The following is a 22461-nucleotide window of genomic DNA, read 5'->3' as shown; positions in this document are numbered from 1 at the left end:
GTGGCGGGCGCCTGTAGCCCCAGCTACTCAGAGAGGCTGAGGAAGGAGAATGGCGTGAACCCGGGAGGCGGAGCCTTCAGTGAGCCGAGATCGCACCACTGCACTCCAGCCTGGGCAACAGTGTGAGACTCCGTCTCATAAAAAACAAAACAAAACAAAACAAAAAAACCTTGAGACATATATAAAGCAGTGCTGAGAGGGAAATTTATAGTACGAAATGCATACATTAAAAAAGAGTAAGAGTCTCAAGTTGATAGTCTTAACCTAGAAAAAGATAAAAATAAACTCAAAAATAGCAGAAAATGGAAAAAATAAGAGCAGAAATCAATGAAATTGAAAACAAAAGACAGGAGAAAAATCACTGAACAATAAGAAGCTGGGTCTTTAAAAAGATCAATAATATTGACAAATCTCTAGCAAAACTGGCAAAGATGAGAGAAGGCACCAATTACCAATACCAAGAACAAAACAGAGAATATCACTATAGACTCTGTAGAAAACGAAAAAAAAAAAAGAAAGAAAAGAAAAAGAAAATATTACAAACAGATCTATACACATAAGAAAAAGCACATGATCATATCCACAGATGCAAAAAGGCATTTAACAAGATTCAACACTCACTTGTTACTTAAAAAATTAGTCCCCAACCAAAAAAAAAAAAAAAAAAAAAAACCTATGGCTAACATCAAACTTAATGGTGAAGACTAGATGTTTTCCCCCTATAATTAGGAAAAAGGGTAAGGATATCTATTTTCACTACTCTTGTTCAACATAAAACTGGAAGTTCTAATAGTGAAAACCATTCAGATAGGATAGAAAGAAAATTGGCTCTATTTGCAGATGACATGGTGGTCTAAGTAGAAAATCTTTAAAAACAAATCTTTGAAAAACAAAGGCTTCCTAGAACTTGTAGTGACTCTAGCAAGTTTTCAGGATGCAAAAATTGAAATATAAAACTCAGTTGAGAGCCTGATGAGGTGGCATACATATGTAGTTCTAGCTACTCAGGACACCAGAAGTTCAAGGCTATTGGGCACTATAATCATACCTGTGAATAGTCACTGTACTCTAGCCTGGGCAATATAGCAAGACCCCATCTCAAAAAATTGTATTTATATAACTCTAGCAAATAACCTGTGTAAGCTAAAAATTGTATTAAAAATACAATATCAAAGAAATCAAACAAAAGAGGCTGTATAATCCAATGCTATGACATTCTGAAAAAGGCAAAACCTTGGAGATTAAAAAGATCAGAGGTGAGGGAGATGGGAAGTATAAATAAGAGGAACATAGAGAATTTTAAGGCAGTGAAACTGTTCTCTATGACACTATAATAATGGATACATGTCATTATATATTTATTAAAACCCAGAGAATACCCAAAACCAACTGAAAACCCTAATGTAAACTATAAACTGTGGGTAATAATGATGTGTCAATGTAGGTTCATCAACTGTAACAGATGTGCCACTGTGATTCAGGGTGTTGACAGTAGGAAAGGTGCATGTGCAGGGGCAAGCAGTGTACAGGAGCTCTCAGTACTCTCTGCTCCATTTTGCTGTGAACATAAAACCGCTCTAATAAATAAAGCCTATTTTTAAAATATGCAAGACACTCTGTGTGTTCCACAAAGCCTAAGATATTTATTTACCTTCTAGCCCTTTACAGGAAAATGTTGCCCACCTTGACCTTGTTATAAAGTTTCTGATTTCCTTTAATAAAGCTGTTTCCAGACTACTACTTTTATTCCTTCTCTGAAGCTTCAATTTACAATCTCAGAACTTCCTGAAGCTATTTTAATTTAATCTAGTGAATATCATGAAAGTTACATGTAAAAATCAGTAGAATACATTCTGGTATCAGAGAGATAAGATACTTTTAATGTAAAATTTTAAAAGACTAGGAAGGGCAAAAATGCTAAAGAAATAAATCACAGAACACATACTACAAAAAAATTACCATTTACGATTCCTCAAAAAATATATCTAAATCTAACAAAACATGTACATGACTTTTATACTGAAAACACACAATACTAATGAAAGAAATCAAAGATCTAAATAGATGGAGAAACATATCCTATCAAGTTAATGGATTAGAAAACTTCAAGAGAGCAAAAATGTTAATTTTTCCCCAAAATGATATATAAGTTTAACAAAACTCATCAAAATCACAGGATTCTTTGTGCATAATGATAAAAATTATTCAAATTTACATGAAAAGGCAAAGGAATCAGAATACCTAAAATAATTCTGAGAAAAAACAAAATGGGAGGGCCACTATACCCAATTTCAAGTCATACATAATCAAGAGTGTTGTACTGACAGAGAGGTAGACATGTGGATCAAGAGAGAATCTGAGCACAGACTGCCTGGAATCTAGCCAGCTGCTGCTAATGAAACACTGCAGCTGTGATACCCACCTTGCCAAGTGCATGGGAGCTGGGTTTACTGTCCCCTGCTACTCCCCACTCCCTATGTGAACTCTTATGTGCAACAGAGGCAGCTGTACTCCTACCTGTAACATCACCGCGGAGGCCAGAGAAGTGTCCGCTGACTGCTACTGGGACCACTGCTTGCCCTACACACAGAAAGTCAGAGTGCAGACTTACCTGGCCCAGCCTCCACTTGGCTTTGCCCCACTACCTGCCCTGGTAGCTTAATACAAACAATAGAAACTTTTGGGAGCACTATGGCACTGCCCATTGCCTGAGACACCAGGGTACCTTCCCTGGGTAACATAAAGCAAGCACAAATGTCACCAGTACCACTGCGGCTGGCACTCTTTGGCAAGCACCACCTCCGAGCTGGAGGCCAACACACACAGTCCATTACAGCATCTCTAGGTAGAATAACACAGTGCCAAGTAAGGAAAAAATGTGTGTGTGACTTCAGCTATCACCATTGCCTGTACCACCCTGGCTAACTAGGAGGTCCTGAGTCTGTCCATGTGACCAGTTCATAACTACTGCAACTGAAAGCAAACACACTAAGGCTATTTAAAACCAAGGAGTCTCAGAATCTATGTCACTCCCCTGCCACCTCCACCACAGCTGGCCCTGGTAGCCACTACTGGAAATTCTGAGGACAGCTCACATCACTGGATTCCTTGCAGACATTCCCCTGCACCAGCCTAGAGTGTGGCAGCCCCACTGGGTGGCTAACCCCAGCAGAGCATTAACAGTAGTCTGGCTCTCAGGGACTCCCACTACTGCAGGAAGGGGGAGTATACCACATCAAGGGAGCATCCCGTATGACAAAAGAACCCAGACGGCAGGCCTTGAGTTCCAGAACCTTTGTTTGTGGAAAGTTTCTTTCAGCAGAGGAACAGGTGCAGCGCTGGGCTTAGCGTGGAAAGTCTGTAACTCTACTTTGTCAGGCAGCTCTCATGCTCATGAAGGGTCTTAAAGAAAGAGCACGCTAGCTAGCCGGGCATGCTGGCTCACGCCTGTAATCCCAGCACTTTGGAAGGCTGAGTCGGGCGGATCATGAGGTCAGGAGTTCGAGACCAGTCTGGCTAACATGGTGAAACCCTGTCTCTACTAAAAATATAAAAATTAGCCGGGCATGGTGGTGGGCACCTGTAATCTCAGCTATTCGAGAGGCTGAGGGAGGAGAATTGCTTGAACCCAGGAGGCAGAGGATGCAGTGAGCCAAGATCACACCACGGCACTCTAGCCTGGGCAACAGAGCAAGGTTCCATCTTTAAAAAAAAAAAAAGAGACTTATTTTCCCCCTTAATCTACCACTGCAGACAGAGCTAGGGCTTCTCCCACGGGAGCTTCACGTGGGTACACCTATAGACAGCCTTTCTGGAACACGTCAGGTTTATCCTGCATCCCCACAGGAAGAGTGCCCTAAAGTTTCAGGCTTGTATGTGGGGTAGAGTCATACTCCCTCTCTACCTGGAACACCAACGTTCCTGCAGATGAAAAGAGGTACCTGCCTGATCTGAATAGCCGGAACACTGGGTCAGGAGTATCACTAGGTGGATCCTGATGGCCTGGCAGTGAAACTGAGAAGTCAGAGGACAGAATATCTATCTACTTCTTTTCCTTGGGATAGATACAGGGAAGCGGGGAGGGGAGCAAGGGTTGAAAAACTGACTATTGGGTGCTCACTACCTGTGCTCACTACTTGGATGTGCTCGTTACTTAACTGTGCTCACTACCTGGATGTAATGTACTCAAGTAACAAACTTGCACATGTACCCCCTGGATCTAAAATAAAATTGAATTAAAATAATGTATTTTGCAGCAATGTGAATACAGCTGGAGGCCATTATTCCAAGTGAGGTAACTCAGGAATGGAAAACCAAATACCCTATGTTCTCAGTCATGAGCTAAGTGAGAGGGAGCTAAGCTATGAATATGCAAAGGCATACAGAGTGGTATGATGGACTTTGGAGACTCAGAAGGGGGAGGATGAAAAGGGAGAGATAAAAAAACTACATATTGGGTACAATGTACACAACTTGAGTGACAGGTACACTAAAACCTCAGACTTCACCACTATGTAATTCAACCATGTAACCAAAAACCATTTGTACCCAAAAGCCACTGAAATAAAATTTTAAAAAAATTTAAGCCACATATCAAGGATAGCAGAACCATCCTATTTCGGCTTTTGACTATATACCTCTGAACTGTTTCAATGGAGTAATAAACTTCTACCATATTAAAAAAAATAGATACAGAACTCAGAATAGATCCACACAAATATGCTCAACTGATTTTTGACAAAGGTGCAAAAGCAATTCAATGGAAGAAAGAGCCCTTTCAACAACTGCTGCGGGTACAATCAGACATCCACAGCCAAAAAATGAATTTTGACCTAACTCTCTCACCTTATGAGAAAACATTTAATTCAAAATGGATTACAAAACTGAAATATAAAATGCAAAACTATAAACTTATAGAAGGAAATAGGAAAAAAATATTTTGGATCTAGAGATTGATGAGTTTGCAAGATGCAGTATGACCCATAAAAGAATAAAAATCAATGTTAGACTTCATCAAAATTAAAAGCTTTGCTCTTCAAAAGGCCTTGTTATAAAGATGAGACAAGGCACAGAACAGGAGAAAATATTTGCAAACCATATGTCCAACAAATGACTCATATCGAAAATATATTTTTAAACTTCCAAAATTCAACATTTAAAAATCCACATAAAAAATGATCAAAAGACATGATAAGGCATTTCACTAAAGAGGATATATGGATAGCAAATAAACACATGAAAAGATGCTTAACATCACCAGTCATTAGAGAAATGCAAATTAAGTTCAAGAGACAATATCCTTACTCACTTATTAGAACAGCTAAAAAAATTAACAATACCAAATGTTTGGTGAGGGGGTAAAGAAACTAGATACAGCAGTCCGCCTTGGGGGTTAGGTTCCCAAGACCCCCAGTGGATGCCTGAAACTACAGACAGTACTGAACCTTATATATATCTATAGATAGATACCTTTAGATTTTTTGTATGCATATGTTTTAATTTATAAATTAGACAAAGTATGAGTTAACAATGAAACAAAAATTATAATGTGTTGTAGTAAAAGTTTTGTAAATATGGTCTTTCTCTCAAAATACTTTCTTGTACTGCACTTACCCGTCTTTTTGTGATGACGTGATAAAAGGCCTCTGCTGATGGGATGAAGTGAGGTGAATGACACAGGCATTGGGACGTAGCGTTAGGCTACTACTGTCAGGAGGATCAACTGCTTCAGGTGATCCTGGATCATAGAACCATGGTGGTATCAATGGTTAAAAATCAACAGCAGAAAATAATAATGACTAACAGGCAGGTAGTCTATAGTATACATATGTTGGACAAAAGGAGGATTCAGGTCCCAGGTGGGAGGGCATGGAATTTCATTATGCTATTCGGAACAGCACACAATTTGAAACTTAGAGATTATTTCTGGAATTTTCCATTTAACATTTTTGGACCACTGTTAACTGTGGGTTAATTGCATTCAAGGAAAGTGAAACCATAAATAAGGGGTTTATGAGACCACAGTGTCTCATAAATTGATTATGGGAATCTGAAATGGCATAGCCAATCTGGAAAACAGTTAAGCAGTTTCCTAAAAAATCAAACGTATGCTTCCCATATGGGCATTACTACAAAGAAACAAAAACTTAAATTTACAGAAAAACCTGTAGGAAGTGTTCACTTCATCTTTATTTGTGGTACAGTTATCCATACTAGAGAATATCACTTAGCAATAAAAAGAAATGAGCTATTGATAGGTACAACTGCTTGGATGATCTTAAGGGCTTCATGCTGAGTGAGAAAAACCAAAGGTCATACACTATATTATTCCATTGCTACAACAATATGTAAGTGACAATATTACAGAAATGAAGAACAAATTAGTGATGAAACAGTTCTATGTTGATTGCAGTAGTTACACAAATTCACACATGATGAAACAGAACTATACACATGCATTGTATCCTTGCCAATTTCTTTTTCAGAATTGTAGTTACATAGATGTAAGCAACCACTGGAAGAAATTAAAGACACATGCATCCATGTGGTAAGTAAATGGACAACAAACTGTGGAATCCTACCCAACAATAAAAATTAGAAAAATCATTAAAAAAAAACCTCTCTCGTGGGTGATGCCCACGATGGATTAATGGGGGTCGAATTTGTCCTCCTCCAATAAACTTTAAAATAGAAAAAGATAAAAGGTAATTCTATGCAGACATTGGACAGAAGTGAATTCTTTTTTTTCTTTTTTTTGAATCAGTGTCTTGCTCAGCTGCCCAGCCTGGAGTGCAGATGCGTGATCTTGGCTCACTGCAACCACCATCTCCCAGGTTTAAGCAATTCTCCCATCTCAGCTTCCGAGTAGCTCGGATTACAGGCACCTGCCATCATGCCCGGCTAACGTTTGTATTTCAGTAGACATAGGGTTTCATCATGTTGGCCAGGCTGGTCTTGAACTCCTGACCTCAGGTGATCCACCTGCCTCGGTCTCCCAAAGTGCTAGGATTACAGGTGTGAGCCACCACACCCCACCAGGACTGTGATTCTTTCAAGACAAGAGATTAACTCCATAGTCACCCAATTTTATGCCTGGGGGCACTCTGCAAAACTGGACACAGAGAGTTGAGTTCAAAAAGAACAGTGGTCTTAATGAGCAGAGAAAGATCACAATTTAGGACTGTTGAGAAGACTGAATTGTGATGCAGGGTACAGAAGTAGAAACTGAAAAAGAGCTCCAGAAATCTGCATGAGGTGCCCAAGAACAACAGAACTTTCTGCAACTTATATCTGTGGGTTAATTGCATAATAATTATATCTGTGACATCTAATGTGGTAGTCACCACTACCATGTGCTACTAAGCACTTGAAATGTGGCAAATGCAAGTAAGAAACAATATTTTAAATTTAAATAGCTACAACTTGTGACTACTGTATCAACCATTATAGCCCTAGAAGTTGGCTGAACAGTAGGCTGCAAATGTGCAGAGCAAAATTCTGAGACATGACAGAAGTCTATGAGCTGAACAGAGTACAGAGGTGGCAAAATTCAGATGTGGCTCTGACCAAGCAGACTGGAGAGCTTTTGCTGAACCATATGGGCTTTCAGTTTAGACACAGAAAGGATATACTTAAGCTGGGCACAGTGGCTCACAGCTGTAATCCCAACACTTTGGGAGGCCGAGGTGGGTGGATCACCCAGAGGTCAGGAATTTGAGACCAGCCTGGCTAACATGGTGAAAACTCGTCTCTACTAAAAATACAAAAATTAGCCGGGTGTGGTGGCGAGCACCTGTAATCCCAGTTACTCAGGAGACTGATGCAGGAGGATTGCTTGAACTCAGGAGGCGGAGGCTGCAGTGAGCCGAGATCATGCCATTGCATTCCAGCCTGGGCAACAAGAGTGAAACTCTGCCTCCAGAAAAAAAAATAAAGAAAGAAGGAAAAAAACAATACAAGAAAGAAAAAAAAAATTGCTAAAGCTTTGGAAAAGAACTGTTGGAATCTGTGGCCTTCTTGAGTGAGGTCTCACCCACCCCTAGGTTGATCGGTAAAAACTACAGTTTTGTCTGGCTGTAGTTTACTGAAAACTAGCAACTTTGCTGTAAGAGGAGTCTTGATTTACAGCAGAGGTATAAACCTACAACTCTGTAAGTCAAAAGCAAAAAAATCACTTAGGAATGGACAAGGAATATCTTTAGTTATTAACCAAAGGTTACAGTCCTAGTTCTTGAAGAGCAACAGAGCAGCCAGAAATTTAAAAAGGTCCTGGAAACAGAAGGGTAGAGAAGAGTAACATGAGCTCTCCAAACATCTTTGGCAAACTGAAATGATGCATGCACAGAGGAGACTCAAGAGAGCATGGCAAATGTAAAAACCAAGGGGGATTTGGGAACTGCCTGCTACACTGAATGCAGCCCCCATCCCACACAGAACAACCAACAGGGGGTGGAAGGCTTATAGACTCAAGTGTTTGATCTTAACCTTTGTCCAAATGATTGGCTGACTGCTAAGCTATGCAGACACAGGAACTACCCCTAGCAAGCAAGAATAAATATTGAAATAAAGAATTTAAAAACAGAGCACAGCCAGAACTTCACATCATATATAAGATAGATTCCACAGTTTGAGTCCAGTCAAAATGCTAAATTTAAAATACAAATCCCTTAGATATAAGACAAAATTGAGTTGCTACAATATGCTACCTAAAATGTCCAGCTGTCAACCAAAAATTATTAGACATGTAAAAACATAGGAAAGTGAAATATACTAAAGGAAAAAAAGCATTCAGTGAAAACTAAATCTGTATGAGCCCAGATACTTGATTAGTCAAGCCTTCAATAAGACTTCAAAACAAATATATTCAAAGAAATAAAGGTTAAAAAAAAAAAGATTCAATAAAAATCACAATAGAAAATTATAAAGTATTTAAAAAAGCCATCACACTTCATTCTTCCTAAGTCCTACACCAGAGTTGCTTTGAATGTGTATATTTAATATGTAAGACCTGAAAAGGGAGTTGACCTAAAAATAATTTACTGTGAAACACCAATTTCTTCAGAGTTAATGATAATTATATGCTAACCATACCAAAAACCACACCAAAAACCAAAAAAAACTTTTTTTTATGATTTTTCTAATTTTCTAATTAACCAGAGTTAATGATAATTACATGCTAACCATACCAAAAATATTGAATAAAATTTTTAGCTTAGATTTACTTATTGAGGGAAAGTTGAGGCCACATACAGAAAGCAATGGCAAAAGACACTGCCTCCAACGAAAATATGAACCAAAAAGCATGATGGAAAAACATTTACATGTAATATACTAAAGAGATGTCATGCGAACACAGACACAGAAGGTGAGAATACCATGTGATAATGCAAGTAGACTGAAATGCTACCTACCAGTGCAAGTCAAGGAATGCCAGAAATTGCCAGTAAACCACCAGAAGTTAGGAATAAGGAAGGATTCTCCCTTACAGGTTTTCGAACACATCACAGCCCTGACAACAGCTTAATTTCAGGCTTCTAGCCTCTAGAACTGAGATAATAAATTTCTGTTGCTTTAAGTCACTCATTCTGTGGTATTTTGTTACAGCAGTTTTAGGAAATTAACACAAATATGCCATTCACCACAGTTTTCTCCCATTGGATTATTTAATAATTAATGATTTAAAATTCATATTTGGAAAAGGTGTTTTTTAATGAATAGATATATTAATCGGTCTCTTTTGACACAGAAATGTTCTATATTTCATTTTCGTATTCTTGTCAAATTATAAAAATAATATCATAAATATGGGCATCGCTACAAGCTATTATGTATAGTCACTGAAAAATCGGAAAAAACATGGGAGTTAGAAATGTTTATCAAATACAAGTCTACACAAAAATGAATAAAATTTTTATTTTAAAACATCACAAGTAATTACAAAGACAAATGTCCCAACTATACAAACTGTTTTTCACATATACATATATACACACATATTTAAGCTTGGTTGATCTTTCATCTTTTTATCTGAGTAAAAAGAAGAACACTTTCCTCATTCAGGAGATTTTTGATGTTATAATAGTTACCTAAAAGTGATAAGAAAATAACAATTATTTCCATAGGAATCATTCCTTTTGATTAAGTATATAGCCATCACCTGACAGTTGTAGTAAGACACAAAATAAAAACAATTCACCTAACCTAAGTAACTTACTTAATTCCATGAACTACAACATCAAGAGCTAACCATGATACGTGATCCAGATGAGGCTTCAGAGAACAGAAATACAAATTTCATATCGTTATGGTAATAAATGCAGGGATGAGTCAGTCAAGAGGGTAAGAAAAGAAAATCTCTTTCTGAAACCAATCTTTATTAGGTCTACAGAACTTCTGTGGATTCCTCTAAACCAGACATACTCATATATATATGAGTATAAAAGGTACAATGTTAAGTAGAATAAAATCTCAAAATTTTAAAAAGGCAAATGCTACTCTTAAATGAGGTAATAAATAACAGGAAAAGTGAAATACAGATGGACCACAATTATCACATGTGACAGGCTTATTAGAATTGAGTACTATCACTGTGACTTTCTATATACTAGAAATTGAGAAAGTATTCACAACAGTGCTGGCATACTAAGGACTATGCAAGTATGACTATTATTATTGTCTCCTAACAGAATGTAAGCTCTATAAGAGCAGGGATTTTTGCCTGTTTTGTTCATTTATATATCCCAAATCTTCCAGCAATACATGGACATAGTAGACACTTTGTTTTGTTTTTGTTTTTGAGACAGAGTCTTGCTCTGTCACCCAGGCTGGAGTGCAGTAGTACAATCATAGCTCACTGCAACCTTGAACTCCTGGGCTCGTGCAATCCTCCTGTCCCAGGCTCCCAAAAGCTAGGACTGTAGGTGTGCATCACCATGCCTGGTTAACTTTTGCATTTTTTGTAGAGACAGGGTCTCCCTACGTTGCCCAGGCTGGTCCCGAACTCCTCACCTCAAGCCCTCCTCAGCCTCTCAAAATGTTGGGATTACAGGTGTGAGCCACTGCACCTGGCCCATAGCAGTCTCTTAATCATACTTGTTGAATGAGTGAATGAATGACAAGTGGATTAAAATGGCTATTTACAATAACTTTTGCTGTTCAATAGCTGATGAAGCATACCATTCCATTCTTTAAACAGTTTAAAATAATGTTCTAAAAACATAATTTCTTAGAGATAACATGGGGCAATTTTCGTTCTACTCTGGAATACAACATATCTGCTGACTAAAAATATATACATATTTATGTATATATACATATGTATATATATAAATATATACATACATATTATTTTGAGACCGAGTCTCGCTCTGTTCCCCAGGCTGGAGTGCAGTGGTGCAACTTCTGCTCACTGCAAGTTCCACCTCCCAGGTTCATGCCATTCTCCTGCCTCAGCCTCCAGAGCAGCTGGGACTACAGCTACCCACACCACGCCTGGCTAATTTTTTTGTATTTTTAGTAGAGATGGGTTTCACCATGTTAGCCAGGATGGTCTCAATCTCCTGACCTTGTGATCCACCCACCTTGGCCTCTCAAAGTGCTGGGATTACAGGCTTGAGCCACCGTGCCCGGCCAATATTTTTATAGTCAGTAGTAAACAACTCTTGTTCTCATGTATCAAAACATTAATTGGTTGGGCACGGTGGCTCACACCTGTAATCGTGGCACTTTGGGAGGCCGAGGTGGGCAGATCACTTGAGGTCAGGAGTTCTAGACCAGCCTGGCCAACGTAGCAAACTCTCGTCTCTACTAAAAATACAAAAAGTAGCCAGACGTGGTGGTTCGTGCCTGTTGTTCCAGCTACTTGGGAGTCTGAAGCACAAGAATCACATGAAACAGGGAGGTGGAGACTGCACTGAGCTGAGATCGCGCCACTGCACTCCAGCCTGGGTGACAGAGCGAGACCCTGTCTCAAAAACAAAAAAACCACCACAAAATGCTAACACACTTACCTGATAATCAAATGAAAGGAAAATATGTACCAAACTATTTCGACATCCATCAGTCACATCACACTTCATTTTGACCACTGTGGCTTCCATTTCCATGGTGCCCAAAAACAACCATATACATGTTGTCTAAGTGAAATAAATTGTCTTTAATTATACTTACCTGAAGGAACATAGAACGAATCCCCAGTACTTATTATATAAGGTGTTTCGTGTAAAGTACACAAAAGGTCACCAAAGTTAACATAAAAAACCTGTAAAAATAAAAATAAAAATCTCATTCAAAATTGAATCATGACAATACTCCAAAGGAACCTTAAAATGTAGTGGGAAGAAAAACAATTCCCCACAAATGTGCCTGCTTTAATCTTCAGAACTTGTAAATACATTAAATTTCACGGCAAAAGAGACCTTGAGATGGGGAGATTATCTTTGATAATGTAGGTAGGCCCAATCTAATCACATTAAGCCCTTAAAAATAGAGTACTTTCTCCTGCTGGAAGCAGAGGAGAAATGAAGCAGAAGGAACAGTCACAGAAATTTGAAGCATGAAAAGGACTTGCACTGTTGCTGGTACTAAAGATGTGGGGCCATACACCAAGAAACATGAGTTATTTCTAGAAACTAAGAATGACACCCTGGTGAACAGCCAATGAGGAAATGGGAACCTCAGTCCTACAACCACTTGAAACTGAATTCTGCCAACAATCTGAATAAGATTGGAAGCAGACTGGAAGCAGATTCATCCCTACAGCCTCCAGAAAGAAATACAAACCTGTCAACATCTTGATTCTAGTCTTGTAATACTCTAAACAGAATACCTGGTCAAGCTCATGGTTCTCTCTACATAACGGTGCGATAGATAATAGAAGAGTGTTGTTTTAAGCCATTAAATTTGTGAAACAGTCATGCACTGCCCAATAACGTTTCAGTCAACAACAAACTGTAAACATGATAGTGGTCCTATAAGGTTACAACGGCACTAAAAAATTGTATTGCCTAGTGACCTCACAGCCATCATGATGTCCTAGTGAAAAGCATTACTCATATGTTTGTGGTGATGCTGATGTAAATAAACTGCACTGCCAGTCACATTAAAGGATAGTACACACAGGAAAAAGTGGAGGACAGAAGGTAGGACTAACTTGCAGCTCCCACTCAGATGGACAGAACAGCGTGTGGAAACTTCACATCATGAACTTCTTTGCTCCAAGAACTATCACAGGAACATACCAAGAAAACTGAAAGAATTCAAAGACTCTTTGAAAGAAATGGCTTGCCGCTGCAAACTCCATGAGACAGCTGAAAAACTATGAGTGCCCGAAGTGTGAAAGGGGGAAAAGTCTGCCTCCAAACACATCCTTACTGGGGAACCTGAAAATCCAGGTCATGAGAGAAGGATTTAACCTTACCTAGAGCTGAAAGGAATTGAGAGACCCAAGGGAAATATAATAGTAGAAGCAGAGGTGGGAAGAGCCCTGTAAGTACTCCTGGTTTCCAAGGAAACCATTTCTGACTTTCTCTCACAGGGTTCCTTGGGGAGGGCTGCCAGTGGAATTGGGGAAGGACCACAGAAAGAAGGAAACTTCCAGTTGAACTTTAAATAATTTTGACCACGCATGAATTTTCCTGGGCAGAATTGGGGGAAGGGCGAATAGGAAGTTCAAATACAAGCCAGGGTAGGAGGCAAGGGGCAGGGCCTGAAGGCCCAGCTTCCTTTCTCAGCAGGGAGGCTTGTAGCCTGGCGCAAAATGTCAGTCCTGCTCACTGGTTGCCTGGATACAAACTTGGTTTGGTGGGGCACAGTGGCAGTGAAACTGGCCTCACCTAGCTGCATGGGAGCTGGGTGAAGCCAGTCTGTCGGCTTCCCCCACTTCCTTGGTGACCAGTATGATGCAGTGGAGACAGCCATAATCCCCTTGGGAACGTAAGTCCAGTGGCCTGGGAACCATACTCTCATCCCCTACAGTGGTCACAAGAAGCTCAGCCCAAGGAGAGTCTGAGCTTGGACACACCTAATCAATCCTACCTCCACCTGATGGTCTTTCTCTAACTGCCCTGTAGCCTAAGACAGGAGTTCTAAGGCCCCACAAATCACCTGAGAAACCTGAATACTTATCCAGGCAACCTTGTATCAGCAGATGCTCTCTTGAAAGTACCACCTCCTGGCTGGTGGCCAGCCACCTGCTAACACAACCAATATTAAAGAAAACCAGCACATTAAACAAAACTACAACCAAAGACCCTCACAGAGTCTGCTTCACTCCCCTGCTACCTCCACCAGAGGAGGTGCTGAGATCCATGGTTGAGAGACCTGAAGACAGATCATATCACAGGACTCTTTGCAGGCACTTCCCAGTACCAGCCTGGAGCCCCATAGCTCTGTTGGGTGGCTAGACACAGAAAAGCAATAGCAATCACTTCAGGCTGCCTCTCTGGAAATATAATCCCTAGGGGAAGGAGGAGAACACCACATTAAGGGATCACTCCATGAGACAAATGAATCTGAATTACAGCGCTTGACCTCCAGATGTTTCCTCTGACATAGTCTACCCAAATGAGAAGAAACCAGGAAAACAATTCTGGTACTATGACAAAGCAAGGTTCTTTAACATCCCCAAAAGATCATACTAGCTCCCCAGCAATGGATCCAAACAAATAAATCTCTGATTGCCAGAAAAATAATTCAGAAGGTTGATCATTACATTACTCAAGGAGGCACCAGAGAAAGGTGAAAACCAACTTAAAGAATTTTTTTAAAAAATACAAGACTTATGACAAAATCTCCAGAGAAATAGATAGCATAAATAAAAAACAATCACAACTTCTGGAAAAGAAAGGCACACTTAGAGAAATGCAAAATACATTAGAAAGTTTTAACAACAGAATCAAACAAGTAGAAGAACTTCTGAGCTCAAAAACAAGGCTTTTGAATTAACTCAATCAAAGACAAAGAAAAAATAAATTTAAAAAAAATGAACAAAGCCTTGAAGAAGTTTGGGATTTTGTTAAACGACCAAACATAAGAATAATTGGTGTTCCTGAGGAAGAAGAGAAATCTAAAAGTTTGGAAAAATTGAGGAAATAATCAAGGATAACTTCCCTGGCCTTGCTAGCAATCTAGACATCCAAATACAAGAAGTTCAAAGAGCACCTGGAAAATTCATTGCAAAAAGATCATCACCTGGCCACATAGTCATTAGGTTATCTAAAGTCAAGACAAAGCAAAGAATCTTAAGAGCTGTGAGGCAAAAGCATCAGGTAACCTATTTTAAAAAAACAACCTATCAGATTAACAGCAGATTTCTCAGCAGAAACCCTACAAGTCAGATGGGACTGAGGTCCTATTTTTATCTTCCTTAAATAAAACAATTATCAGCCAAGAATTTTAGTATCCAGCAAAACTAAGCTTCATAAATGAAGGAAAGATAAAAGTCTTTTTCAGACAAACAAATGGTGACAGAAATCCCCACTAACAAGCCAGCACTACAACTGCTAAAAGAAGCTCTAAATCTTGAAACAAAAACTCAAAATACACCAAAATAGAACCTCCTTAAAGGATAAATCTCCCAGGGTCTATAAAACACACACACACACACACACACACACACACACACACACACACACACAAAATTCAGGCAACTAGTATAATGAATAGAACAGTACCTCACATCTCAATACTAACATTGAATCTAAATGGCTTAAATGCTCCACTTAAAAGACACAGAATGGCAGAATGGATAAGCATGCACCAACCAAGTACCTGCTGTCCTCAAAGACTCACTTAACACATAAGGATTCACATAAGCTTAAGGTAAAGAAGTAGTAAAAGATATTCCATGCAAATGGATACCAAAAGAGAGCAGGAGTAGCTATTCTTATATCAGACAAAACAGACTTTAAAGCAACAACAGTTAAAAGACATAAAAGGCCATTATATAAGAAATGGACTAGTCCAACAGGAAAATATCACAATCCTAAATATATATGCACCTAACACCAGAGCTCCGAAATTTATAAGACAATTTCTACTAGGCCTAAGAAATGAGACAGACGGCAACACACTTACAGTGAGGGTCTTCAATACCCTCACGGACAGCAGTAAACAGGTCATCAAGACAGAAAGTCAACATAGAAACAACGGACTTAAAGTATACACTGGAACAAATGGACTTAATAGATATTTACAGAACATTCTACCCAACAACTGCAGAATATACATTCTATTCATCAGCTCATGGAACATTCTCCAAGATAGACTGCATGAGAGAGACCACAAATCAAGTCTCAATAAATTTAAGAAAACCAAAATTATATCAAGTACTCTCTCAGACCACAGTCGAATAAAATTGGAAGTCAATTTCCAAAATGAATGCTCAAAACCAAGCAAATAGATGGAAATTAAATAATCTGCTCCTGAACGACTGTTGGATCAACAATGAAATAAAGATGAAAATTGAAAAATTATTTGAACTGAACAATAATAGTGACACAACCTATCAAAACTTCTAAGATACAGCAAAAACAGTGCTAACGGGAAAGTTCATAGCATTAAATGTCTACATCAAAAAGTCTGAAAGAACACAAATACACAATCTAAAGTCACACCTCAAGGAACTAGAACTAGAGAAAGAAGAATAAACAAAACCTAAACCCAGCAGATGAAAAGAAATAACAAAGATCAAGCCATTTGGTAGAACTAAATGAAAATATAATCAAAATTGATAGACCATTAGCGAGGTTAACAAAGAAGACAGAAGATCCAAATAAACTCAATTAGAAACAAAACAGGAGATATTACAACTGATACCACAGAAAGACAAAAGATCATTCAAGGCTCGTATGAATACCTTTATGTATACAAACCAGACCTAGATGAGACAGATAAATTCCTGGAAATATACAACCCTCCTAGATTAAACCACGAAGAAAAAGAAACTCTGAAAATACCAATAACAAGCAATGAGATTGAAATGGTAATAAAAGAATTGTCGTGCCACTGCACTCCAGCCTGGGCGACAAAGTGAAGACTCCGTCTCAAAAAAAAAAAAAAAAAGAATTGTCAACAACAACAAAAAGTCCAGGCCGGGTACAGTGGCTGATGCCTGTAATCCCAACACTTTGGGAGGCAGAGGCAGGTGGATTGCCTGAGGTCAGGAGTTCAAAACCAGCCTGGCCAACATGGCAAAACCCCGTCTCTACTAAAAATACGAAATTAGCCAGGTGTGGTGGTGCATACCTGTAATCCCAGCTACTTGGGAGGCTGAGGCAGGATAATCATTTGAATCTGGGAGGTGGAGGTTACAGTGAGCTGAAATCACACCATTGCACTCCAGCCTGGGCAACAAGAGCAAAACCCCGTCTCAAAAAAAGAAAAAAAAAAAATTCCAGGACCAGATGGATTCACAGCTGAATTCTATCAGACATTCAATTTATCTATCAGAAGAGAGAGATAAATTCCTGGAAATATACAACCCTCTTAGATTAAACCAGGAAGAAATAGAAACTCTAAATAGACCAATAATAAGCAGCAAGAGTGAAAGGGTAATAAAAGAATTGTCAACAACAAAAAAAGTCCAGGACCAGATGGATTCACAGCTGAATTCTATCAGACATTCAAAGAAGAATTGGTACCAATCCAATGAAATGATTCCAAAAGACATAGAGAAGTCAATATGCAAAGTCAATAGATGTGATACACCACATAAAAAGAATTAAAACCAAAAATCACATGATCAGCTCAATAGGGGCAGAAAAAGCATTTGCCAACATCCGGCACCACTTTATGACTAAAACCCTCAGCAAAATCGGCATAGAAGGAACATAACTCAAGGTAATAAAAGCCGTTTATGATAAACCTACAGCCAGCATCATACTGAACAAGGAAAAGTTGAAAGTATTTCTCCTGAGAACAGAAACAAGACAAGGTTGCCCACTTTCACCACTTGTATTCAACATAGTATTAGAAGTCCTGGCCAGAGCAATCGGACAAAAGAAGGAAATAAAGGGTATACAAATTAGAAAAGAGGTAGTCAAACTGTTGCTGTTTGCCAATTATATGATCATATACCTAGAAAACCCTAGACTCATCCAAAAAGCTCCTAGATCTGGCAAATGAATTCAGTAAACTTTCAAGATACAAAATCAATGTACACAAATCAATAGCTCTGCTATACACCAGCAGCAACCAAGCTGAGAAACAAATCAAGAACTCAACTCCTTTTACAATAGCTGCAAATAATAATAATAATAATAATAATAATAATAATAATTTGGAATACACCTAACCAAAGAGGTGAGAAATCATAGACAACATAAACAAATGAAAACACATCCTATGCTCATGGATGGGTAGAACCAATATTGTGAAAATGACATACTGCCAAAAGCAATCTTCAAATTTTCAAATTCAATGCAATTCCCATCAAAACACCATCATCATTCTTCACAGAACTAGAAAAAGCAATCCTAAAATTCATATGGAACCAAAAAAGAGCCTGCATAGCCAAAGGGAAGACTAAGCAAAAAGAACAAATCTGGAGGCATCACATTACCTGACTTCAAACGATACTATATAGTTACCAAAACAGCACAGTACTGAAATGAAAATAGGCACATAGACCATGGAAGTGAATAGAGAGCCCAGAAGTAAAGCCAAATACTTACAGCCAACTGATCTTCAACAAAGCAAACAAAAACATTAAGTAGGGAAGGGACACCCTATTCAACAAATGGTGCTGGGATAATCAGTAAGGCACAGGTAGAAAAATGAAACTGAATCCTCATCTGCCACCTTATACCAAAATCAACTCAAGATGGATCAAAGACTTGAATCTAAGACCTGAAGCCATAAAAATTCTTGAAGATAACATCAGAAAAACCCTTCTAGGCATTGGCTTAGGCAAAGACTTCATGACCAAGAATCCAAAAGCAAACACAACAAAAACAAAATAGATGGGACCTAATTAAACTAAAAAGCTTCTGCAAAGCCAAAGAAATAATTGGTAAACTGGCAACGGCAGAGTAAACAGACAACCCACAGAGTCAAAGAAAATATTCACAAACTGTCCATCCAACAATGGAATAATATCCAGAATCTACATGGAACTCAAACAAATCAGCAAGAAAAAAACAAACAATCTCATCAAAAGGTGGGCTAAGGACATGAATAGACAATTCTCAAAAGAAGATACAGAAATGGCCAAGAAGCATACAAAAACATGCTCAACAATAACTAATGATCAGGAAAATGCAAATCGAAACCACAATGAGATACCACCTCATTCCTGCAAGAATGGCCATAATCAAAATATAGCAGATGTTGGCCTGGATGCAGTGAAAAGGGAACAATTTTACACTGCTGGTGGGAATGTAAACTAGTACAACCGCTATGGAAAACCTTAGTAGAGCTAAAAGTAGATCTACCATTTGATCCAGCAATCCCACTACTGGGTACCTACTCAGAAGAAAAGTGACTCACTATATGAAAAAGACACTTGCACACGTACGTTTATAGCAGCATAATTTGCGACTGCAAAAATATGGAACCAACCCAAATGCCCATTAATCAACGAGCAGATAATGTGGTATACATGTACCATGGAATGCTACTCAACCATAAAAAGGAATGAAATAATGGATGGCATTTGTAGCAATCTGCATGGAGTTGGAGACCATCATTCCAATAAAGTAACCCAGAAATGGAAAACCAAACATCGCATGTTCTCACTTGTAAGTGGGAGCTAAGCTATGGGGATTCAAAAGCATAAGAATGATACAATGGACTTTGAGGACTCAGGGGGAAGGGTGGGAGGAGGAGAGGGATACAAGACTACACGGTGGGTAGAGTGTACACTGTTCAGGTGATAGGTGCATCAAAATCTCAGAAATCACCACTAAATAAATTATCCCCTGTAATATGGTTTAGCTTTGTCTCCCCACCCAAATTTCACCTTGAACTATAGTTGCCATAATCCCCACATGTCATGGGAAGGACCCAGTGGGAGGCAGTTGAATCATGGGGGCGGTTACCCTCATGCTGTTCTCATAAGAGTGAGTTCTCACGAGATCTGATGCTTTTCCCCCTTGTGTGCCAATTCTCCTTGCTGCCACCATGTGAAGAAGGACATGTTTGCTTCCCCTTCTGCCATAATTGTAAGTTTCCTGAGGCACCCCCAGCCCCACAGAACTGTGAGTCAATTAAACATCTTTCCTTTAAAAAGTACCCAGTCTTGGGCAGTTCTTTATAGCAGTGTGAGAAAGGACTAATACATCCTATAATCCCAGCTACTTGAGAGGCTGAGGCATGAGAATTGCTTGAACCCAAGAGGCAGAGGCTGCAGTGGGCCGATATTGTGCCACTCCAGCCTGGGTGACAGAGGGAGACTATCTCAATGAAAGAAAAAAAAAAGAAATTATCTATCTAACCAAACACTACTTGTTCCCCAAACCCTACTGAAATAAAAAATAAAGTATAACACAATTTTGTGCAGTACAAAACAGTTGGTAACGATAATAAACAACTATGCCACTGGTTTATGTATTTACTATACTTTTATCCACTAACTTAGAGTGTACTCCAACTACTTATATAAAAAAAAGTTAAGTGTGAAACAGTCTCAGGCAGGTCCCTCAGGAGGTATTCCAGAAGAAAGCAATGTTATTATAGGAGATGACAGCTCCATGTGTGTTATTGTTCCCAAAGACTTTACAGTGGGACAAGATGTGGTAGTGGAAGACACTGATAATGATCCTAATCTCGTGTAGCACAAGGGTGATTTGTTGTTTGTGTCTTAGTTTTTAACAAAAAAGTTTTAAAAGTTAAAAAAAAAATAGAAAAAAACTTATAGAATAAGGAAATATTTTTGTACAGCTGAACAGTACGGTTAAGTTTTAAATATTACAAAAGAGTCCAAAAGTTAACAATAATGGAAAAAAAAGGATATAAAGTAAAAATGTTAGATGAGGTTTATTACTGAAGACAGAAAAATTTTGTTTATGAATTTAGTGTGGCCTAAGTCTACAGTAAAGTCTACGGGAGTGTACAGTAATGTCCCAGGCCTTCACATTTACTCAGCACTCACTCACTGACTCATCCAGGGCCACTTCCAGTCCTTCAAGCTCCATTTATGGTAAGTGACCTATAAGTGTACCATTTATCTTTTATGCCATATTTTTATTATACTTTTTCTACATTTAAATACACAAATACAACTGTCTACAGTATTCAGCACAGAAACACGCTGTACAGGTATGAAGTACGGAAGCAACAGGGTATCCTATATAGCCTAGGCTCATAGTAGGCTATATTATCTTATGATGTTCATAAGACAAAATAGCTTAATGACCCATTTCTCAGTGACCCATAGTGGTAATCTGTTAGAGCAGCCACTGAAAACTAATACAGCAGGTGCCCCCAAAACCCGGGACAGGGACCGCTACTGGCAGTGGCCTGTTAGGAATGGGTTCACACAGCAGGAAGTAAGCAGCAGGCCAGTGAGCGTTACTGCCTGAGCTCCGACTCCTGTTAGATCAGCAGCAGCATTAAATTCTCTCAGGAACATGAGCCCTATTGTGAACTATGCATGTGAGAAATCTAGGTTGTGTGCTCCTTATGAAAATCTAATGCCAACTCCCACTGCCACCATCAATTTCTGTGGAAGAAAAATCGTCTTTCTGAACCAGTCCTTGGTGCCAAAAAGGTTGGGGACCCTTGTAATACAGGAAGAGATTTCTTTTGCTTTCCCTTATTATTTACTGGCTTATGAAAATTCCAGAGCCACTGTAAAGATTATCACCTACAGGCTGGGCGTGGTGGCTCCTGCCTGTAATCCCAGCACTTCGGGAGGCTGAGGTGGGTGGATCACGAAGTCAGGAGATCAAGACCACTCTGGCTAACACGGTGAAACCTCATCTCTACAAAAAATTAGCCGGGTGTGGTTGCGGGTGCCTGTAGTCCCAGCTACTCGGGAGACTGAGGTAGGAGAATGGCATGAACCCGGGAGGCGGAGCTTGCAGTGAGTTGAGATTGTGCCACTGCACTCCAGCCTGGGTGACAGAGCAAGACTTCGTCTCAAACAGATTATCACCTACACTAAAAAAATACCTAGGCTATATGTATGCCTCTTTAAAGGTCACATGTTTAGGACAACAAACTACTCAATCTGAAGAATCAAAGAAAACAAAAAGCTAAATCCCTATTCCCCTTAAAATCATATGTTAAACAAGCATCAAGATTAAGAAAGTAAAAGAGAATAAATCTCTCAATCATGCTGGCTTCCATATTCAAACGTGGCAAATTTCATACTTTATACAGAGGTAGCATCCTGGCAGTGACCTGGTTTTTTGAGCAACTAAAATAAACAGTAAAAGGCCTTCAAACTTTGAGATTCAGCCATTGTTAGGAATTAGTGTGTCCCCTGAAAATTCATATTCTGGAATCTTAACCCCCAATGTG

At 39.0% G+C, this 22461-nt stretch overlaps 1 protein-coding gene across 1 annotated transcript in view; it reads right to left on the bottom strand.

The window, feature by feature from the left end:
• Nucleotides 1–9888: 9888 nt before the first annotated feature.
• Nucleotides 9889–22461, bottom strand: part of CENPC (centromere protein C) — a 72281-nt gene continuing 59708 nt past the window's right edge. The window contains exons 18-19 of the mRNA XM_011965398.1: nucleotides 12169–12259; nucleotides 9889–10085 (exon numbers count right to left, since the gene is read on the bottom strand). Of these exons, the coding sequence (XP_011820788.1) occupies nucleotides 10015–10085; nucleotides 12169–12259 (162 nt within the window). The 3' untranslated portion in view covers nucleotides 9889–10014. The remainder of the gene's footprint in view (nucleotides 10086–12168; nucleotides 12260–22461) is intronic.

The sequence above is a fragment of the Mandrillus leucophaeus genome, unplaced genomic scaffold (genome assembly GCF_000951045.1).
Source record: "Mandrillus leucophaeus isolate KB7577 unplaced genomic scaffold, Mleu.le_1.0 Scaffold722, whole genome shotgun sequence".
Classification (NCBI taxonomy): Eukaryota; Metazoa; Chordata; class Mammalia; order Primates; family Cercopithecidae; genus Mandrillus; species Mandrillus leucophaeus.
This window is presented reverse-complemented; position numbering and strand designations above follow the sequence as displayed.